This window comes from Falco biarmicus, chromosome 18 (assembly GCF_023638135.1).
Source record: "Falco biarmicus isolate bFalBia1 chromosome 18, bFalBia1.pri, whole genome shotgun sequence".
In the NCBI taxonomy this organism is placed as follows: domain Eukaryota; kingdom Metazoa; phylum Chordata; class Aves; order Falconiformes; family Falconidae; genus Falco; species Falco biarmicus.
In genome coordinates, this window is record NC_079305.1 from 5,519,101 (window position 1) to 5,541,197 (window position 22,097).

The window sequence follows — 22,097 nt, forward strand, 5'->3', positions numbered from 1 at the left end:
GGCGGCCGCCCATTGGCTGGCGCTGGCGGAGCCCTGCCGCCCATTGGCGGCGAGGCGGGCGGCGGCCATTGGCGGCGGGACGGGGCGGGGCGGCGGCCATGGAGCCCCGCGACCGCGCCGCCGAGCCGGGCCCGCCGTGGCCCCCCGGGTCCCCCCGCCCGCCGGCGGCGCAGGTAACGGCGGGGGCGGTGGGGCCGGCGGGGGGAAGGCGGCCGGCCCGGTCCCGGCCGCTGAGCCGAGCCCACCGGGGTGGAGCCCGCCCACTGCCCGGCCTGGGGGCGGCCGCGGCCTCCGCGCCCTCGGCGGGGCCCGGGCGGAGCCCCGCGGGGGCGGGCAGCGCCTCTGCAGCGCTAACGGGCGCGGACCCCCTGCTCTCAGCCGTGCCGGGCTGCGGCGGGGGCTCGGCCGGGCCGCGGGGGTGGGCGCTGCGCGGCCCCGACCCGCGGGGAGCGCCGAGGGCGCGACCGCCCCGAAAGCACCGAGCCCCGTGGGGGAGGGCGCCCCGCCGAGCCCCCCTCACCTCCGCCCGTCACCGACGTCTTTATGTTCCCAGGCCTTGTAGCTCGGTTCCAAAAGGATCCCGCATTGGATCCCGTTGGCATTAAATCCCGCTGTCCCGCCCCGCGGGGCTTGGGCAGGTGTTTGCTGGAGGAACATGGCGAGCGTGAAGCATTACCTTCGTATCTAGTCCAAGGTGACACTTCTGGGGCGCGTATTGCAATGAAGAGATCGCTGGGGAAATGCCGCCGTCCTCTGCGGTGTGCTGCCGAGAGGACGAGTGAGCACCTGGCATCGCCGGCCAGGATGCATCCCGGTGCCGGTCAGACGGAAGCACCTGGTCCCCCACGCCAGCACGGGGCTTGGGCAGCCCACCCCTGCCACATCCCCTCTCCCCGGGCACGGCAGAGCAGAGGCACTGGCCGCACGACTGGGGGTGTTGGTACAACAGACCCCGCCAGTGGAAAGGAGCCGGTGGTGCTGGGGTGGCAGCTCGGGGAGAAGAGCCTTGCTGGTCCCGCTGTGCCCCAGCCCCGTGGCTTGCTCTTTCCAGATCTGTTGTTGGTTTTATTGCAGCAATAGGGGCCGTTGCACAAATACTGTATGAAGGGAAAGGCTTTAGTCTTTCCAAAGAGGTCGTCTGCTGTTCAGACATAACTGCGGATTGTTTTAATCCTACGGGACATGTAGGTTTGATCTGGCTCTTTCCTAAATCCTGGCACGCAGGTGATACAATTTCTCCTCCATGAAACAGCTTGCAGGCAAAAAACTGCTTTGCTCAAAGCTACAGGGAGTCATCTGTGAGCTCCTGAAATCCTGATGCTTCGTTGTCTCTCGTTAGGTGGAAACTCCCATTCCATAGACATTGATTACTTAAATGTATTCAGGTAAATTGTCAGAAACAATCTGGATGTACAGACCTTTCATACAGTGAGTCCTCAGACCCGACTGCTCCTGTGGCCCCAGCGTGACCTGTGGCACAGCGATCTGAGCACCCTGCTCTTGGGCCTCAGAACTGGTCCATCTCGTCCGCTTGCATCATTTCTGTTTGCAGACAAAGCGGAAATGAACTTTCCTGAAGTGTTTTTCACCCCCTAGTTGGTGATTACGTTGGCGTGGCTGAAGCTCCTAAGAGCTGCTTGCTGTGAGGGACTGTACGCGCGTTTCTGAGCGAAGCATGGTTAAGCTTAGTGTATCCCCTCTCTTCCCACCGTCCAGACAAATCCGTCTCCCTGCCATGCCTCCCTGAGCATGCTGCAAGGGCCAGGGGACCAATACGTGAGGCAGACAGGCCAACAGAAAGCCACACTGGAGCAGGAAGAGCTAACACGGGGGCAAATCAGCCTGGGGACAAAGGCACTCCCTAGTTAAATACCGCAGGAAGGGCCGGTCCTCTTTCTCTGGGCTGCTGCTGGGCTGGCCCGCAGCCCCTCTGTCCCGTGTCCGTGGCCCATCACCTTTCCTCTGCTCTTCCTTCTTTCCCAGGCAATGGATCCTCCCTACGCAAACGGGGCCTACAGCCCCCCGTACCCTCCAGCTCCCGGCGCTGCCCCGCACTATGCCGGCCTGCCGCAGACACGGGGGTACTACTGCTCCGGGCCCCCGCGGACCTCCTACCCTGCAGAGTCCACGGGCATGTATGGGTCCACGTCACCCGCTCCCCCCTGGAGCTACGCCCCGCCGGACTGCCCTGCTGAGGGGTCCTCTCTCAGGAGGCAGCAGGTTCATGGCTACTCCCCACCACAGGTAAGAGGCCGGGCAGCGGCTGGAGTGCTTTCCAGCCCGTGTCGATGCAGCTGCTGGGCTTGCATTTCCTGGGGAACAAGGAGTTGTTCTATGGGGCCACAGCAGAGGGAAAGACTGCAGTGCCCCCTCCGATGGAGCCATGGGCCCTAATGGCTCTTGTGCCTTGAGCAGCTTGCCCTGCCTGGTTTTATTCTTACAAGAACTGCTGGTCACCTGCTCTTCAGAGACTCTAAGCTCCTGGGCGAGGAAAGCTGGAATCGGGTGGCACGTCTGGTGCCGCAGCTGTTTCCAGGGCTCTCTGGAGGGAGCAGTGCTCAGAGTGGCTCCAGGGGTAATGCTTGTTCTCCCCCTCTGCTCGCAGACCCCAGGAATGCCCATCCCGCAGTATCCGTATGGAGACAGCAATCCAGGGGTCACGGCACAGGGGCCTCCGCCACAGCCCAGACCCCCAGAGGACACATGGGCTCCCCCCACTCTCTATGGGGTGCAGCCACGTTATACATGGCCTGCTGCTTCGATGCACGGGAACCTCTTCCTCTCGGATTCACACCCGTCCTGGACTGGCAGTGGAGCTCCTTCCCACTCTCCTGGGTGGGAGTCAAAGGTACAGTTGATGCTTCTGCAGCGCATGCCCACACTGGGTCCTGTCTGTGTCAGACCACCTAGATGACACAGCTTTCCTCAAAACTTGCCTCTGTCTCCTAGGAATGCCCCTTTCTCCGAGCACAGTTAGTTTAGGTAGAAATAAAGCAGCAAGTATCCAGAATACTGCCAGCAAAAATACCTGTTTGCATACAGAAGACCAAAATCCACAGCTGTAATTCCAGAAAGGTACTGGAGATAGTAGACGTCCCAGGACAGGTCTTGAAACGGGTCAGACCTCGTCTCGCTTGTCCAACTCTTCTCTCTCACACAGCGAACGTGGTCAGGAATCCTTCAGCACAGTGTGGGACTAACCTGTGGGTCAGTTTGCAGACTCTGGTATAGCAGACTGTAGTATTCCTCTACAATGCTTGTTTTGGGCAGTGTCATCCTCTGCTGAGGAATTTTTTAAGCAAAAAATAGAAGGAAATTATGTGTTTGGTGGGGTCTGTTCAACTCTGCTTTCTCTGGGTTTGATCAGGAGTCAAACGACTCTCCAGAGGTTTGGCTGCCAGGCAGCAGCGCTGGCATGTGCAGCAGCAGCCCTGATGGGGGGATTTGGGGATGGGGGCTGCTGTTCCTTGGGAGCAGCTCAAGAGCATGCTACCTGCAGAGAAATATCTTCTCTAGTATATTCAAAAGGGACCATCCTGAAATCTTATTTAGCATCTCCCCTATTCACGGGTAATGACCGTTCAGTGGCTCACGCTGTTTCTTCTAAACACATGCCCCTTGCTGGGGATCTGCTCTTTAACGGCCAGGGACTGGAGCATGGGTCCCATGTCCCTCTTTGGGGCTTCTTGCAGAAACCAGCCCACCTGGCAGGACACAGGGTGCCAGCCCACGGGGACGTGATGTGCTATGATGTCACGGTGTGTGACAGTGTAGAAAATGCTGCCCAGATCCCTGGTAATGTCATGCCTAACCTGGTCTGCCATGTCCTCCCAGGCATGGACGCTTCAAAGCAATCATGGTGTCACCTGTCACCCAGTTCCCTCAGTCCTGCCCGCCTTTTGAGTGCAAGATGAGAGATTTAGTTCCTGGCTTTAAGGGAAATGCACTTAAAGACATACTTTATTATTTTTTCTCCTCCTGACTTTAGGATATTGCTTACGACAAACCTGAGCAAAGTGCAAACCAACACAACTACTATTCCGATGTCAATCACCAGCACTGTGGGACAATGAATGACCACAAGTCAGCCACGCCGCTCAACGCCAAGCCATCCCCCTCAAACCCCAAGGTGCAGTACAGCGCACAGCCCCAAATGTATGACAGTGCATCTCGGAAGCTTGTGGCTGGGAACCGGGAGGCTGGCTTAAAACCCGGTGACCAGCCTTCAACAAATTCTGCAGCCGTCCAGCCAGAGATTCAGAGAATCCTCCATGTTATGGGGGAGGCTGAACAGCTGGAGCAAGAGGTGGATGAATTTGTAGGAAAAAAGACAGATAAATCCTACCGGCTTCTGGAGGAGATGTTGACCAAGCTGCTGTTGGAACTGGATTCCATCGAGACTGGTGGCCAGGACGGTGTTCGGCAGGCCAGGAAAGAGTCTGTCCACAGAATTCAGGCCATACTGGAAAAACTGGAAAGAAAGGGATTGTGAAAGCACATCAGCCACAACACACAGCCTGTTGTTGAGGTTCCAAAGAGTTTTAGTTCTGTTAAATCTCAGCTCTTTCTGCTACGCACTATTGACAATGGAATAGCAATAAGCCCCGAGTTAAAAAAAAAACAACAAAACCCACTACCAAAAAGAACCAACCCCAGAAGCCCAGCCCCAACAAATAAATTGGCAATGGACAAATTAAGAGAGGTTTGAAGCAGCAAACTCAATTGTTTGTTTGTTTCAGGCTTTGGAAAAGCAGAAACACCTGAGGTAGTTATGCTGTAGAGAGGTCTCCGTGGGGGTCTGCATCCTCTTCATCAGCAGGAAGGAAATCACTGTACAAAGTTCCCCAGATCAAGCCTAATCTCTAGGTGCCTCCTGCAACCACAGCAGTTCTTTAGACAGCTGGAACACTTGTCAGATGTCGTCACAACAGCACTGCAACGTGCAGCCACAACCCAAGGCTCTGGGCTTGTCAGTCACGGCGTGTTATTTTCAGCTTCAGCTTCCTCGCCCTAAAAACTTGTGTGTCGTTGTGGGGTTTTGTTTTGGTTTAGTGCAGTCACATAGCGACACTGAAGTGCTGCAGAAAGGGACCATGCTGGCAGCCCGTCAATGGAAGCAGATGTCATGTTGTGCTGTTCTTCCTTTGTCGTGAAGAGCTAGGCCGTGGTGTCCCCTGTGGACACGGGAACAGCCTGGAAATCTCAGTTCTGCCGCTGAAATGGAGAGGTACAAGCAGAAGAACGACATCACAGCAGAGCAACCCCAATGGCAGGATGCCTGGAAATGCTTTCCAGGTCACTTGGGTCAAAATAATTGTAATGTCCTTCCACATACTACAAGTTTTGTATTCCACTGCAAGGGCTGTACTTGTGGCACTTGTAAGTACAGAGGGGAAGGGAACGGCTCAGCCTACTGTTAACCTTCTGGTTACAACATGTCAAGTGAATCATTACTGTGTGTGCCGAGATAATAAACCCTGAGAACTTCTAAATGTTATTTTGTAATTAAGATGTCTCAAAGTCTCATTTCTTTCAAGAGAGGCTGTAGGCAAGGCTGTGTAATTTAGACCTGCCTGTAACCAAAACGACAGCCAGGCTGTCTCACTGGCCGAGGTTAGGGGTGGGTGCTGCGAGTCACTTCTAAGAATGCTTGTCGGGGGATGCCGGGGTACAGCGGCCCCCATCACCTCCCAAGCAGTGCAGATGCTCCAGGAGCCTTCAGCCGTGGCTCTAGGGCCTGTGGCTGTGTTTTGGAAGGGGTCTTGGTGCGGCCAAGGCTGGGAGGGCTCTGACCATACCCTCTGCAGGCTGACAGCCAGCTGACGTCCTGAAGGCACCTAGCAGATCCCACATCATTCCCAGATGGGGCTGTGTGCACGGGACTGACCTTTGCAGCTCGGATGTGTTCATGATCTCATGTGGCAAGATCGTGCACAACCAACCATGTCCAAGGTGAGCCAGGAAAGAGCTGAATGTCTTGGGATGGGTAAACGCTTGGCTGCTGTTTTATTTTGTCCTCTTGTCAGGCAGAGAGCAGGCAGACCAAGCTATCTGTGCTTCGGCTGCAGTATGAAATCTGACTTCTGATGATCAGTGGCTATACTGGGAGATAAAGCAGATCACAATAAACATACTGATGCCCTGTCACTATCCCGGTTCGCGGTGCGTACAGAAAGCAATGGCCTGGCTCCAGTGAATGCCACCTTTCTTTCTCTGAGAAAGGCAGCAGTGTCAGCAGCATCTCCAGGAATTAATCTGTGCTTTGGTTTTGTTTCTTCTTGTGAAAATACTCGTGGCAGGGATGGTTTCCACACAGCCAGCCTTGCTACCAGTGGCTCTTTAAACCCAGAGGAATGAAGAGAAGCGCTATGGTGTCTCTATCTCTTTTGTTTTATCTTATGGTTGAAAGGCTTCTTAAGTGCTGCATGTAAGTGTTCTGAAATCTTTCCCAAGAGACTGCTGCAGGTTCATTGAATTAGCTTGATACAGTAATAACTTTCTTTAGTTTTTTTTTGGAAAGGTAATACAGGCAACAAAACCCATCAACTGCTCTGAAGAAACACTCGGTGTGGGGGCAGAAAGCCAAGTCCTTGTGCTACAGGATTCTAGCAGATTCACTTTCAGATTTACTAAGTCCTATTCTGATCCTTTAGCATTCCCCACAAGTTTGCCTATAGAAGGCTATGAAGGAGACGAAAAGGTAAAGAAAGAATGTAAGTACCCAAAGAGACCTAACTTTTCACTTTCTAGAAAAGTCAAGAACTGAAAAATCCAGCTGGCAGAGTGGGATGAGCCACTGAGCTCGCAATATGCGGATGGGAGCCTGAACCATGCTTTGCAAGAGGCAAAGGCTGCAGCGGAGCCTGTGTTCTCAGGAGGTGAAGAGAAGGCTGGAAGGGGAGTACTGGTGATGCAGGAAGGGAGAAAAGCCTCTGCTAGACTTCTCTTTGGTGCTCGGGGCATGACTGAGCTCTGAAGCCACCTGTACCTGCCTTGAAGGCACTCCTTTCTGCTGGAGGTGGATGCATGTTTGATTCCTGTAACTCGTATTTGGGAGCGGAGCCAGCCCTGGGGAAAAGTGTGACCACGCTACCCTGCCGCTTTGCCCTTCTGCCGTTTCAGGTTCAGCACCAAGCCCAGGCCACAGTCTCACCACGTTTGTGCTCTTTAGAGAATTACCAGAGAGCTCACTCCTTCCTCTGTTACCACATTTGTTTTCTTATTTGGTTGGCACAGCTGTTGAAATGAAGGTCTGGATACCCTTTGTGCAGGATCTAGCCGAAGTCTGCAATTTGCTGTTGCAAGAGATGGTGTAAGTCATGCTTCAGCAGAGAATGTGAAAGCATTCAGCTCGTCAGTCAGTGCACACGGACTGCTACACCAGAGAGCTGCGGAGGCTGTCCTTCTTCACACCCCTCCTGGCAATAAAGTCTCCCCCCACTTTGCCAAATCAACCCCTTTATACAACCACACCAAGAATGGACAGAACTGCAGCCTGGCTTTGACCCTGCATGCAGCCCCCAGAGCTGCTACACAAACACCACAGCCACCAGCCCCAGGGCAGGTCTCCCTCGCCGCCACCCATGGGCTTTCACAGCCCTTGCTGCTACTGTCGCTTGAGGAAGGTGGCCACAGACAAACAGGGCGCCGTTGTGTCAGCCCTGCTGCTTTTTTGAGGACATGGTGTTATCAGAAGGCTGCAGTAAGTCACTGCTTACAGGTACATGAAAAGAAGAAGCCAGCAGCCACCCTAAGTTAGTCCGGAATCCATGGGCCTGGCTGAAACCTTCTGTATTTGTTTCAGTAGCAGAATTGCATCAGGAACAAAACTGCATTGTTTGTTGCATCCTGTTTGCTCTGATACTCATTTCCCTCCCCTGTCTGTCGCCAGGGAAAAGAGGTAAGTAGGTTCTAGCTGTGCAAGGAGGAGTGTGGAGGCAATCCTGATACCTTGCAAACTCAGTAGCACTGCAATGCAGTCAGCTAGGAGAGAAGAAAAAAACTGTGCACTCAGCTGCTGTATCACCAGTGCTCTGTGGACTGGGACAAAGGTTTCCTGCTTGTGGAGACGTGGTAAGAATGATACCTTTATCTGTTCCTGAGAAAAAACTGAAAGTATGTGTCTGGCATACAAGCCAGACAAAATCTGGGAAGAAGGAAGGAGGTGGGTTTCTCCTCTGGTGTTTTGGTGCTGAACCTATCAAAGTAACCTACTCCTCTACAATATTTCCTTTTCTGGAACTTAAGCCCCTACATGTAGGAAGGACTTGGCAGAGGGTTATATAAACCTCTAGCTAAAAGCACATGAAAGAACATCAAAAAATGGGCTGAAATGGCAGACTCTCATTCCAGCAGGGCTGGTTATTTAAACTGTTCTGTGAGAAGACATGGCTGCATACAACGTTTTCTGCATCCCTCGGGCAGATGGAGGGTTTTATGCGTTTCCCCCCAGGCTAAGCCAAACTGAGAGCAGGGATCAGGGCATACCTTCCACACTGCAGCCTGCAGAAAACTCCCACTGACATAACTGCATCTGTCCCCGCCGCTTTTTGTCTCCTTCAACGCAGAACCAAAGTGGGTCACGGCTCGGATGGCGATCTGAAAGGAGAAAGACGCTGCAGCAGAGGCACAGGCAGGAGCTGTGTCAGTGCCGAGCTGGCGTGGGCCCCACGCAGGGAAGGCTGGATGGACAAGGTTTGTGGCCATTTGCTCTACAGATGCAAACCCGAGGATTTTAGCACTTCTAGCCATTAGTCTCCCTAGCCAGTAACTGCCATGGTGGAGATGAGCACTGGGACGACAATTCCTGGCAACCGGTTTATCTTAGAGCATCCACCCACACCGCAAAACCCCAAATTAGAAACTGTGTCTGTATTTATCATAAGGCTCATCTTTACAGAAACCAAACCCGTATTCTGGGATTGCCTGTTGCTTCTACGGGCAGCACCTGCCACCAGAAGAGGGTTTCTCAATCTCCAGTAAGGCAGAAGAGGCACAGAAGGACTGAAAAACAAACGCTAAACCAGCGTCCCATGGTTTCTGCTCCAGAGCGCCCTATGTTCAAGTGCTTGTCCATGCTGCGTGTGGGAGGCAACTGGCATGAAGGTACATGCTTCCGAGTGATGCTGTGCCGACACTGCGCACCCCTGCCCACCCGCATCCGGCTTAGGGGCATAATGATCAGCCTGAAATCAAGACCTAGGCCACAGAGTCCTAATTAACGCTGTGCATCGTGTGCCTGCGATGGCATTTGGGCATGGATCCACTCGGGCCGCTGCCAGCTGCAAGGGCTGCGCAACCCTCCCGAGAGCTGTGGCTGCGGGCAGGGCTTGCAGGCAGGGGCTGCTGGCAGGGGTTGCAGCTGTGGGCAGGGCTGCAGGCAGGGCTTGCGGGCAGCGGTTGCAGGCAGAGCTGCAGGTAGGGGCAGCGGGCAGGGGCCGCAGCTGCAAGCAGGGGTTGCAGGCAAGGGTTACAAGCAGAGCTGCAAGGCAGGGGCAGCAGTTGCAGGCAGGGTCTGTGGGCAGGGCTGCAGACAGGGCTGTGGGCAGGGGGCAGAGCCCACAGGCAGGGGCAGCAGCCGCAGGCAGGGCCGCGGGCCAGGCCGCAGGCAGGGGCCCAGGCCGCCGCGGCCGGCAGGCCCCGCTCTCCCCGCCCGCCCCCACGGTGACGGCAGCCGCGGCGGGGCGGGCCGGGTTGCGCCGCCCCGGGCTGGGCGGGCGCCGGGGCCGGGCCGGGAGCCGGGCCTGCGCCGCCGGAGCATCCGCCTGCGGAGCGGGGCCGCGGCGGCGCTCGGGGCGGGGGCGCTCCCCCGGACACGCGTGTGTGCGGCTGCAGCCACCCGGCCGGGCGCCCCCGCCGCGGCGGGCGGGATTGGGCGGGGGTGGGGGGTGTCCTCGGGATAAGCGTTGCTGAAGCGCCGGGGATTCACCCACCGGCGCCCGTCTCCCGGCAGGAGCATCATGTCGGCCCCGCAGCAGCAACAGGCGCAGCCCCCCCCGCCCGCCGCCGCCGAGGCTGCGGAGCCGGACGCCGCCAGCAGATACGAGGCGGTTGTTCCCCACTGGTTTTACTGCAAGGTCATGGATTCCAGGGAGCGATGGATCCCCTTCAGCATGCAGGACTCGGAGAGGCTGGAGGCGGCTCACGGCTCAGGTAGGGTGAGACCACCCGTGGGTAGGGGCTGCCCCGTCAGGAACGGCAGGTAAAGCTCCATCCACCGCCACGGGCTGGGGGGGGTGCGCAGCACTGCTTGCCTTCAGCGTCCATCACTTCTATTTTTAAATTGCCCTTTGATTATAAATACCTAGTCCCTGCTCTTAAAATCACTGTAAGGACCTGGCCTGGTAAGGTCAGTGGGAGAGCCTCAGGTGTGTGCTCAGGGGAAGCGCCGTCCGGGTATCAGAGGGAAATTCCCAGGACACATCCATGGCTTCCACCTGGGATGCAAAATTTTCCCTCGGGAATCTTAAACCGGGACTTTTTTGGCAGTGTGCCTACTCCTACAGCTGTAAACGTGTGAATAACTAAGCTGTTTGGATGCATCAGATGGTCTGGCCTCATTCATTTGATATATGCTCTAAATTATAGATAATCATCGTGCCAGGCACCCTCCCGGTGTGGATGGGAGGGTGCTAGCACGATGGAGAATTCCACTGGGGAGATGTCCCTCGTAGATACATGGTGGCCTGCCTGCCTGCTCCTGGGGGTGCTGCCCCGCCAGCGGGGTCTGCTGAGTGGCACTGCTTGCAGTGAGCCCCTCGTGCTGCCAAAGGGCCCCTGTCTGTGCGACCCACTGCCAGGACTGTGCTTAAAGCACCGCTCCTGCTGACGGCTGCGGGCAGAGCACTGACTGCCCAAGGGTTGCTCCTGTCCTCCATCTCCAAGGAACCTTTGGATTAGAGGCTGTGCCACCGTCCTCTGTGCCACAGCAGAGCCGAGCATGGCCTGGCGGAGGGTGCTCTGCCGGCAGCCTGGCCAGCGGGCAGACCCAAAAGGCAGCAGAATTAACAGGATTTGAAGTCCATACTGGGATCTGCGCAGAGTTCTGCATTTTAGAGGGGAATGGCTTAGAGACCTGGAGACCTGCACCTCCAGCGTTACACAATGTGCTTCCCAGGGCCACAAATTCATGTTTTACCATCTATATGAGGCAGGAAGAGTCCACATGAGCCTGTGCCTGAACTAGAGAGAAAGACAGCTGTAGCTTAATGCCTTCATCTTACCTTCTGCCTCTGGGGGAAGTCTGACTTGGGGCATCTCTCCTAGGATGCCCATTGACGTGGTTCTCCGTGCTCGGGTATGGACAACATTGGTGTCTACTGCCATTGCTCATACATGCTTGTGTGTGCTGCCTGCAGAAGGTGCTCCAAGTCTCATCCCTCTGCTCTGGCGTGGTACATAGCTTTCCAGTAGCATAGTTTTCTGGTCCTCTCACAATTAATTTCAGGCCTTGGTTCCCACAGGGAGAGGCAAAGAAGATCTGGTTGTCCCAACGTCAGGAGGCAGGTACGACGTGCATCTGAAGAAGAGGCAGCGCGTTGCAGTATACTGGGAGGAGGAGGTATCTGAAGTGCGCCGCTGCACCTGGTTTTACAAGGGAGACAAGGACAATAAGTATATTCCCTACTCGGAGACCTTCAGTGAAGAACTGGAGGTAAACATGCCTTTCCGGGTAGCATCAGTCTTCCTGAGAAGCATCTTGGCTTCTCATTGTCAAATACTGGCCCTTTTGTCCCAAACTCCATATGGGGCAGCTGGTGCCGCCTGAGGACATGAACTCAAAAGAGGCTTTGGCATGGTGTTTTCACAGCTGATTAACATAACTGTAAACACTGCCACTGTCTCCCTCCCTGATGGCTGTGGCTGGGCAGCCTCTCCTTCCTCCTGCCCTCGTCCAGCTGCATCAGCATCCTTCTGCTACCTGTTTAAGTGCCCAGGTGCTCTTGGCATGCTGTGCGGCTCTGGTCTCGCTTGCAGCCTCGCTTTTAGCAGCTCTGCTCTGTTGTGTTGACCCTATCTGCTCTAACTTCAGTTTGACTCTCCTTGTGAGGATCATCCTTACTACGCTCATAGTTTCACCAGAGTCAAGGGAGGGGTGAATGCAAGAAAGAGAAATCATCGTTACGGGGACCCACTGAACAATGTGTAGTGTTAGAGACTTCAGTGGTCTGCGCTGTTAAGATGGAGACTTTTCTTTGGAAAGATGCATTTGTAGATTTATATAGATATATGTATAAGAAAATATATTTTTTAAAATAATCTGTTTTCTGATGTACCAACAACTACAATTCTAAATTGATGGGGAAGTCTGCTGTTAAAGCGAGGCCTTCTTGGAAACTCTCTAGCAGGTGATACTCAGGTGACCCTGCTCCTCCAGCTTGACCTGCCTGATTTCTCTGCCTCTTTTTCGAAGTGTTTTGATAAGAGGTACCATAAAATGGGTGGGAACATCCCAAGTGGTTGAATATTCATGGAATACCTTCTGCTGACTCACAGAGGGTGTTCTTTTCCCTAGGAAGCTTACATGATTGCTGTGACCCTGGATGAGTGGAAGAAGAAACTGGAATCTCCTAGCAGAGAAATCATTATCTTGCACAACCCAAAGGTGAGGAGAGCCTGTGATCTTTGTGTTGACCAACAAGGACATCCCTTCAGTTCTTGAGGGCCTGTCTTTATGCTGTTTCTTTTAACCATGTCTGCTGAGCAATCTATTTTTTCCAAACAGCATTCCCCCCGCCTACCGGCACCAGGGGAGAGGGCAATGCCAGCAGTCTGCTTCACACATTGTTTCTTTTCAATGCGCCTTTCCCTCTCTCTGTGCAAATGGCTCCTATCAGACAGCACGGTCTGGTACCACCCCTTATCACCTACCAGCTGTTGTAGCAAAATTTCTCCTCTGCTTAACCACAGTATGCAATGCAGCTTAATGACAGGCTCTTCTTGTTTACAAGCTGATGGTGCACTACCATCCAGTTGCCACTTCTGATGACTGGGGCTCAACTCCTACAGAACAAGGTCGACCTCGGACTGTGAAGAGAGGAGTGGAAAACATTGCTGCCGAAATCCCCAACGGTGAGCTCGCTTCTCCCCCGCCTCCACCAATCCAAAGCTATGGTCTGTTTTCCAACCTGTTACTCAAAAAGACTGACAGAAACTTCCATGATCCTTTAAATGAAGCGCACATCTAAAAATTTTGTGCTGAAAGGAACTGAATGGTTTTCAGAAACCTCCCTAGCACCAGAGAGCCCGCAGTGTAAATGAACGTGCAGAGGCAGCAGACACATGGGGAGAAGGCGGTGCGTTTCCAGCTCCTGCACCGAGAGCTGCTGAAAGCACTGCTGTGCCTAAAATTACCCCTGAGGTCTTGGTGTGTATGTTTGTAAAGGAGGAGAGTTTCTTTCCATGGTAGGGACACAGGGGTTTGTCACTTATCTACATGCTGGTGACTTTCTGGGGCACGTGCTCTTCCCATCTCTGAAGTTGTGTGTCAGCTCTGCCCCCTCCCAGCTGTCCCTGAGCTCTCAGGACTTGTCCCTGCGGTGAGGACAGGCAGTTTACTCCCATCTAACCCCTTCATTTCCCATGCAGCGTGCATGCCGTGAGGAAAGCAGGCATGCAAACTCAGGTGTGTGGGAAGCAGAGAACAAGACATAACTCCACCTGGTGCCTACCTGAGGGATGCAGCGACGTGGGGGCCAGGCAGCTCAGCAGAGCGGGCTGAGCACAGGGCAGCTGCACTGAGTCCTCCTGGTCCTGCCTGCTTCTGTTCTTACGTGTCCCATGGGCGGGTGGGAGTGAACTGTGAGGAGCATCCACTCCTGCTGAAGTGAGGATGGTGACAGGAGCAGGGACAAGCCACCTCATCTTCCTCTACTGTCCTGTTGATCCGAATCCATTCCAGGGTGGGCAGCTGAATTTAGTAGGACAAACCCTTCAGAAACGTGAGAAATCCCACTACCCTTTAGGCATACAATTCAGGCACTAACTCCAGGGTTTTTTTACGTGGGCTGAGGCAAGGATGGGAAGCTCCACTCTCCTGCAGAGCATGTGGTTTCAGTGGGTCAGTTCCCTATTAAGCAATGTCTCCCGCAGGGCATGTGCTCTGAACTCTTCTTTCCTCCTTAGGAGAGCCGCTGCAAATTGACCACTTGGTTTTCGTGGTGCACGGTATCGGCCCAGCATGCGACATTCGGTTCAGGAGCATCGTCCAGTGTGGTAGGTGTGGAGCCTGGCTGGGGTGCTCTTCCCATACGCTGCTTTTAGCAGAGCCAGTAAACCCTCATCTGCCTGGACAATGTGAAATGCTGTCAAGAGTGCATTCAAACCATCCCGATGCTCACGTTGGCAAGCTGCACAGACAAATTTGCTGACTGCAGTGGGGAGCATGAATGCAGTGCTCACTAACCCATTAAATCCTTCCATCTGGAAAGGTTTGGGTAACCACTTTTCATCACTGTGTTCTGCTGCTGCTCAAAATAGAGAGTTTCCCAAATTGGATACAGATTTTCCAAGTAACTGTCTAAACCTGCTAAACTAATTAGTAACCTGCTCAGTCTATTGCTACGGGTTAATCTCACGGGGTGAAGTCTAACAGACGATACCCCATCCAGCAGCCTGTGGAGTGATTTTGGATCAAAATCAGGGATGCTGCCTCTGGCTCAGGAAACCCCCAAGCTGCAAATGCCTGGAGGTTAGGAGACTGTGCGAGAAGTATTGCTGGTCTTAGACACTCCTCTAATCATCCACCGTTGATCAATACTGGAGACAGGGTACTAACCCAAGTAACTCTGGTCTGACCTGTTCATTATTATTTGGTCAGAGTGCTTCAGTTCTGTAGGATAGGTTATCACTGAAACTGCCTGGAAGCCTGACATGATTTAACCTGTAAAAATCAAGGGAGCTGAGATTTTTCACAGCAGACTATCTTTAGTTCCTTTAAGATGTATGTGTGCTTTAATGCAGTCCATTCTTCTATATGTTCATCTGATGAAACTATTTTCATGGCTGCTGACCATGTGAAATGAAAATCAGCCTTTCTCCCTCAGAACTGAGTAATTTCAAGTTCACCTCCTCGATTCCCTTTCTAACACATGCATCTTCACAACAGATTAATTTTTTTAAAAAATTCCTGAAAGTACCTTTCTTATCCTGACTGCTGCGTTAAAGCCCTCTGCATATGGAAAGGAGGCTTGTTACAGATGGGACGGTGAAATCCAGTAAACACACATGTAAGGACATGGAGCCTTCCCCTGATCTTGTAGTTAAAGATTCAAGGTCTTAGGGTAGCCGCAGCAGATTAAAGACCCTGGTGGGATTTCCCCTGGTAATGATCTTTTCTTTTATCTTATTAAGTGTTGTTGATGCAGCATGCTTGCCCTGTAGCCTGGTGGATCTCAGTATGAGTTCATGCTTTTTTCCAGTGAATGACTTCAGGAATGTTTCCCTGAGCATGCTGCAAGCGCACTTCAAGAGGGCCCAGGAGCAACAACAGATCGGCCGGGTGGAGTTCCTACCTGTGAACTGGCACAGCTCCCTCCACTCCACCGGGGTGGATGTGTAAGTGTCCCAGACAGCCATCTCCTCCCGTGCCAGTGTCCATGGGAACGGCAGAGCACACAGACAGCCGCCACCTGTACAAACGCTGCTTTTTCTGGTGGCCACTGCAAGCAAAGGGAAAGCTGTGAGTGTTTAGGGCCGTGAGCATGCAGGGGTAAGCAGGACAGACAGGGTCCCATAGGGCACCTCCATGCCAGACCCCCTCCCCACCACTCTTTTGCAGCTCTGTTTTCCAGAGCACAGCAGTGCCTGCTCTGATCAGCATCCAGCCAGAGAGGAGAGGTTTCTGCCTTTTCCTGGCTAATATCAGGAGGGATCGTGGATATCCACACCTTGTTAAAGGATTCTGGAAACAGAGCACCCTGTTTCTGCACTCAGGCAGTGCTGTGCAGTGCCCTAGGAAGGGGAGAGAGCCGGTTAGGCTCCAGAGGAAAAGAAAGGCCAGGCTCCTTACTCCTGCCCGGAGCGTAAGAGCACAGGTTGGGCTCTGCCTTGAATCTCTGCATGAGCCAAGGGTCTGAGTTACAACACGTCCTTTAAGATGGTGGCAGTCCCTCTCTGAACTTACGTTTTGCTTCAGAAACATGGTGGGGTTCACTGGCACCCCTAACTGCAGTGCCCTCTCTCCTCCATTCCCCCATAGTGACCTGGAGCGAATCACTTTGCCGAGCATCAATCGCCTGCGTCACTTCATCAACGACACCATCCTGGACGTTTTCTTCTACAACAGCTCCACCTATTGCCAGACCATCGTGGACACGGTGGCGTCTGAAATGAACCGCCTGTACCAGCTCTTTTTGCAGAGAAACCCACTCTTCAAAGGGGGGGTCTCCATTGCGGGGCACAGCCTCGGTAAGGGGTTTCACCCGCGGGTCCCGTGAGCATCACCGTACCGTGGGAGCAGGGAGGGTTCTGGGCTTCCATCCCAGCAAGGCGACGGCTCCGGGCTCTTCCCAGATGAGATGCTGATGTGTCTGCCTGCGCCTGCTTTCTAGGGTCCCTCATTTTGTTTGATCTCCTGACGAACCAGAAAGCCGCTCCCGAGGAGGATGAGCACAGCAGAGAGGTACGTGCTCTCCGGCTGCCTGGGGAAGGGGGGAGCCTCCAGGAGAAAATCAGTGAGCAAAAAGCATGATCCCTGATGGCTCTGTTCACAGGGGTCCAGGACAACCTCAAGCAACAGGGGTATCGAGGAAGTAAAAGAAATCCTGAAGAAACTGGAGCTGTCTGAATATTGTGATGTGTTTGAGAAGGAGAAAATGGACAGGCAAGCACTGGTAAGGAGCTCTCCTGTTCTGCCACCTCTTGTATTTCTTCTTTGCTTTTCTTCCCACCCACTGCACATCTCCCTGGTACTGAGTCATTTGCACATGAGATGTCTCTGAGGAGTGCAGCAGGAGCAGAACTACAGAGAACAGAAATCCCTCGCTGCACACACCTCTCTAATACCTGCCTTGCTTATCTTCCAGTTCTTGTGCACAGAGGAAAACCTTAAAGAAATGGGAATTCCCTTAGGACCAAGAATGAAGATACTTCATTACATCAGCTCCAAGACAGAGATGCAGGTTTGTCTTCTGCGTGGCTTGTGTTCATCCAGGTCACATCCCGTTGCTTTCTGACAAGGAGCAGCCTTCCCCACTTAACGATCAGACTGGTACCCGGGCCACCAGCCCGATGGCCGAGCACCCCAACCTCCTCGTTCTCGGCCATCCTCGCTCAGGTGGCTCTTGCGGGCTCGTGCTGGCTGTGGCAACAGAGCTGCTCGCTGCTCCTGCACGTGACGTGGGTGTTGCTCTCCTGCAGGATCACTTTACCCTTATGGCCTGCGAGGGCAATCCCTGAGCAGGAGGACTTGTTAACGGTAGTAGAGACTGAAGTTCATGCCAGCTAGAGAGGTGGTTGGCTGGAGTAGGACAGCACTGCCAAGACCGCCGTGGTTCTGGAAGATACGGGGCACTCGGCAGCTCGCTGCCTCATGTACTTGCTCACGGGTGGGTAGGATGGGCTGTGGTGCGGGCTCACTGGAAGAGCCCTGCCAGCAGGGTTTCCTGTTTGTGTTGCTGCAGGACCAGAGCACAGCAGCAGCTGCTGGGCACAGCAGGGAGCGCGAAGCTGCGTCTCAGTCCCTGTCGCAGCACAACCCGGACAGCACAGACGATGGCAGAAACTGCCAGTACCGGGACGTTGGCTTGGGACAGGTAACTACCGAGCTTGGTGCCGTGCTCTAACTGCGACAAGGTGCTCGTAACACCAGCATGGAGTTTGTCTCATAAAACAAAACTGAATCTCTGTCTCTCCTAGGTCTCAGCAAACTATCCTCAGCTAAACTACAAGCCCACCATCTTCTTTGCTTTTGGGTCTCCCATTGGGATGTTTCTCACGGTGCGAGGGGTAAAGCGGATAGACCCCAACTACAGCCTGCCCACCTGCAAAGGCTTCTTCAACATCTTCCACCCTGTAGGTATAAGAACCAGAGCCTTCCTGCGTGAGACGCATGGAGCACGAGCCCTGGCTCACTGTCCCCCTCCTCGTACAGTTTGACCCGGTGGCGTACAGGATTGAGCCCATGATTGTTCCAGATCTGGAGTTTGAGCCCATGCTGCTGCCTCACCACAAAGGCAGGAAGAGAATGCACCTAGGTATGAAGGGCAGCCCCTCTCCCCCTGCTCTGGGCAGCTGCTGCAGCCCCCAGCCCGACACTGACCCCTCCCTGCCTTTCAGAGCTGAAGGAAGGGCTGACTCGCATGAGCGTGGACCTGAAGAACAACTTGCTGGGGTCCCTGCGGGTAGCCTGGCAGTCCTTCACTCGAGCCCCGCTGCCGGCCGTGGAGGCAGCGAGTACCGATGCCGAAGCAGAGGCAGAAACTGGTGTGGAGAAGCAGCCAGGTGGGTGGTACGCGCGGGGTGGTGGGGAGCTGGGGATGCAGCATTGCAACCTGAGTGCTTGGGCTCCCCGTGGCCATGCCGGCGAGGTGCCCATCCTGGCATCAAACCCAGGCACTGCTGCTCTCTTCTGCGCTCAGCAAAGGGATTGCCTTTGAGCTGCGAATGTGCTGGGCTCTCCAAATGTTGTGGCCTTCCCCTGTCACTGCCTGATGAAAGGGGAGAAGAGGCAATCTGCCTGGCCAGTAACAGCCTCCTTGGGGTCTCAGCACACCGTGCTAGTCTGTAAGATCGCCAAGCCTGCCACCCTTCTCTAGCAGTCTCTTGCAATCCTGTTTTCCAAGAGCGAGCCCTGGGGGGAAGGACCAAGCACTTAAGCTGCCTCTCCTCTGCAAGAGCCCACAGTAGGGCAAAGGGAGGGCATGGTGACAATGATGTGTTTTCACGGGTGCTGGTGCCCCGTGGCTGAACTGCATTGCTCTCGACTCCTTCAGATACAAAGCCAGATGAGACCCCCACAGCAGTGAAGGAAGAGGCCTCCCACATCAACGTAGGGAGGCTGAATGGAGGGAATCGCATTGACTATGTGCTGCAGGAGAAGCCAATAGAGAGCTTTAACGAGTACTTATTTGCACTACAAGGGCACCTCTGCTATTGGTAAGATTCTGCATAACCATCAAAGCTTCAAATTCATGTCTGATGTAAGCAGAATGCTATCATTTTTAAAGCCAACATAATAAGAAAAGCCTGAACTGAGTAAACAAGATAGGCTCCTGCCTAGAACGCAGACAGAGGAAGGAGACTGGTGCTGGTCTCCTTGCCTAGTACTGCCTGCATTTGTTGAATGCTGCAGCTACCCCACAGCCATCACAGATGTCCTGACATAACGGATGGAAGTGTCCTCCTCTAATTCCCATGTCCTCCTCCTCCAGGGAGTCAGAAGACACTGTTCTGCTGGTTCTGAAGGAGATCTACCAGACACAAGGCATTACGCTGGATCAGCCTTTGCCAGGAAGCCAGTGACCAACCTGTGCTGTTCTGCCACTTGATGTAAGTCACCTTGCCTACACCCCTTCCAAATTTCCTAGGACACCTCGGAGGACATCTGGTTCATTTGAAGGAATATCATTATTTACAGTGCTGTATCTAAGGCAGGAGGCGGTCTCAGGCGTTTCCTTTGGCCTGTCAGCACGTTTGGCTGCTTTCCTCCTGTCCCGCACACAAGCGCTACCAGGCAGGAACAGAGCTAATTAACTGCTGCTGCTGAAGTTAAGGGCAGCAGCAACTGTGTATGGTCACCATCAGTTCAGTCCACACAGGAACAACCAGAGATGTGGCCCTACTCCCGGCTGCCGAGGCTGAACGTTTTTTATAGACAGGCAGTGAACCAGAGCGTGGACCCTGTGGTTCTTACAGGGATGCTTTCACCCTCTGCTCCAATTGCTGGCCGAGGGTAGACTAGGGGTGAGGTGCATCCTTCTGTTTTCCTGCCGTCGAAGCTGAACGCTGGTAGTCGCTGGGTACAGGAGGCTGGGCTGGGTGGATTTTGGTCTGCCCTCCTGCAGCTATTCCTATGTTCTCCTTTTGCTTTCTTAGATCCAATTCAACCGAGTACTCACCAGGAAAGTCCAGATTTCCTCTCTGCCTTCCTCTCTCCTCTGCTGCTGTGTCCCGCATGCTGCTTCCCAAGTACTTGCTGCTACCTGGAGATAAGGATGATTTTCCTCCATTTTGGGTAGGGGTGGGGGGGATAAAGTACTGAGGGAAAACACTTCTGCTCAAACACACACAGCACTTGCACTGTGACTCCCTGTGGCAACACATATTTTTAACCCTCCACCTTGCAAGTTATCGCACTAGCTCCTCTAGCACCGAAACAGACTAGCTGTCCGGGCTAGGAACTGACATTGAGGGCCTGACTCTTGCTCCTGGCTTAGTGAGGAAACTCGCAGCTTGTGACCTTGAGGAATAAAAGCCTTAAAACACGCAGCGTGGAGAGAGCTATAGCAGCCTTGTCGAGCAAAGGAGATTGCCGACTTCTGCCTGCCAGAACGCGGAGCACCAGGCGCGAGGACTGCGGTCTGTGGGAGGTGAAGCCCAGGGCACAAGACGAGCAGGAATGTGTCTGCCAGCTGTTCTCATCTCCTTGAATCGCTGCTGTGCGGTTCGTGCACTCATGGGCTGTGCCAGGCAGGACTGCCCTGTAAAACAGCTCGTGAGAGTGGCATGTTTATGCACACTTGACCCAGGCGCTCCTGCCTGCTGTAATATGTTGGCATTGACTCCTCAGCACCCTCACCCAGCCCATGGCAGCCAGCAAACCAAGGGCCTCCCTGAGGCACTGCCTGCGTCTTGTGTAGGACCAAGCTAGTGGCCAGCTGTAACTGTACGGGAGGAAAGCTTCAGCTCCAGATCAAACTCCAGCCAGACCGGGGGAAAGCAGCTGCTGCTCAGCAGCACCCAGGCAATTTGGAGGCCCTCCTGCACTTTGCAGGGGGGCACGGAGCAACGCTACCATCCTGCTGCAGTGTGGCTTTCAGGGTGGCTGCAGGGATCTCGCACCAGCCAGGCTCCAGTCATTGTTTTTGGTTTTAAACACACAAAATGCAGCCAGCGAAGCTGGAGCCCAGATACATAAGGTCTGGACAGTGTCCCAGTGACCCCGCTGAAGAAATTACACCAGCTCTGCAGCTACCTGTGGCATGCTAGCTCTGCTCCAAGGGGGACGGGGCCAGAGAGCCCCTGGTGATCCCTCCCTTTGCGACCAAAACCACCCAGGCTGACTCACTGGCTGGGCTGAGGCTGGGGCCCTGGGGAAAGGCAGAGGCAGACGCTTCAGTGATGTGTAAGGTCATTGCTGTGACAGCCTTTGGAAGAGCCAAACCACTTTCCCTCCCGCTGACTTTTGCCCTGCATGGGGTAAGAAGCCTTTTTTCCACAGCCTGTTTGTTTGTCCTCTGTTGTACTACATTATTTGCACTACTTGGAAAGTTTCGTTTGCAGCCTACATCCCTCCTCCCATCCCACAGGGACAGAAGCTGTTCTTTTACCTGACTGCAGAAACAGACATGCTGCTCAGTCGGCGCCTGAACTACTGATTGCTAAAGCATCTCCTACAAGAGTAGGAAAAGGAACAGTCTTAACACGGGACACTCTAATGATCAGCTTTTTAAGTTATGCACTTTGTTAAAAAAAAAGTTAAATACATTTTAAATGTTATTTAATGTCTTTTCCAGTAAAAGCCAAAATAAATAAGTAGATGACTGTGGTGTGTGCATGTCTGGGGGGAGAGGGCGTTGAAGAAATCACGTGCACAATTTTAGGAGAAAGCAAAACTGTTTCTCTAACTTCTATTGAAGCTGCAGGGTCACAGAGGGCTTACGTGGGCCAAATTGAGGGTGAGGGGTGGTTTCATTACTGTCATGTCCTGAGCTCGGCAGAGGCACAAGTGCCTCGCTCTGCTACAGCCTCACTTTTGCTGTTAGCATGTACATACGCTTGATCAAAACCACACTTATCTATGGAGGAGACTAGTGACAAATAACTACTTACAACAGTCCTGCCATACAGCTGTGCCTTGGATTTCTCAGCAGCACTCTACCTTTCCATTGTCTGAGAAAACAAACCGTGGTGTAGGGAAACAAGCACCTCTGAAGGGA

General features: G+C 53.8%; 2 protein-coding genes and 1 long non-coding RNA gene across 4 annotated transcripts; 2 read left to right on the forward strand and 1 right to left on the reverse strand.

Moving 5' to 3' along the window:
- The first annotated feature begins 29 nt into the window (after nt 1–29).
- Nucleotides 30–5,509, forward strand: BAG4 (BAG cochaperone 4). Of its 2 annotated transcripts, none has more exons than XM_056362897.1 (4): nt 30–173; nt 1,984–2,244; nt 2,606–2,848; nt 3,989–5,509. In XM_056362897.1, exons 1-4 carry the CDS (start codon nt 99–101, stop codon nt 4,490–4,492), a joined length of 1,083 nt encoding a protein of 360 aa, XP_056218872.1. In that variant the 5' UTR covers nt 30–98; the 3' UTR covers nt 4,493–5,509. The 2 variants fall into 2 exon arrangements, with proteins under 2 accessions (XP_056218872.1, XP_056218874.1); XM_056362899.1 differs by lacking the exon at nt 30–173 and adding an exon at nt 199–694.
- LOC130160448 (uncharacterized) lies at nt 2,843–21,551 on the reverse strand. The gene is made up of 9 exons (XR_008825994.1): nt 21,489–21,551; nt 20,058–20,141; nt 15,513–15,659; nt 13,671–13,909; nt 12,871–13,026; nt 11,223–11,583; nt 8,488–8,598; nt 4,346–4,471; nt 2,843–3,201 (listed from the first exon to the last, which is right to left on the reverse strand). It is a non-coding gene; the product is annotated as an uncharacterized LOC130160448 (long non-coding RNA).
- DDHD2 (DDHD domain containing 2) lies at nt 9,733–21,702 on the forward strand. The gene is made up of 17 exons (XM_056362896.1): nt 9,733–10,152; nt 11,463–11,653; nt 12,515–12,604; nt 12,951–13,071; nt 14,125–14,214; nt 15,420–15,555; nt 16,199–16,407; nt 16,551–16,621; nt 16,713–16,832; nt 17,025–17,120; nt 17,622–17,753; nt 17,857–18,012; nt 18,092–18,194; nt 18,277–18,441; nt 18,933–19,095; nt 19,371–19,488; nt 20,035–21,702. The coding sequence occupies exons 1-16, from the start codon at nt 9,960–9,962 to the stop codon at nt 19,459–19,461; spliced, it is 2,127 nt and encodes a 708-aa protein (XP_056218871.1). The 5' UTR covers nt 9,733–9,959; the 3' UTR covers nt 19,462–19,488; nt 20,035–21,702.
- The last annotated feature ends 395 nt before the right edge of the window (nt 21,703–22,097 follow it).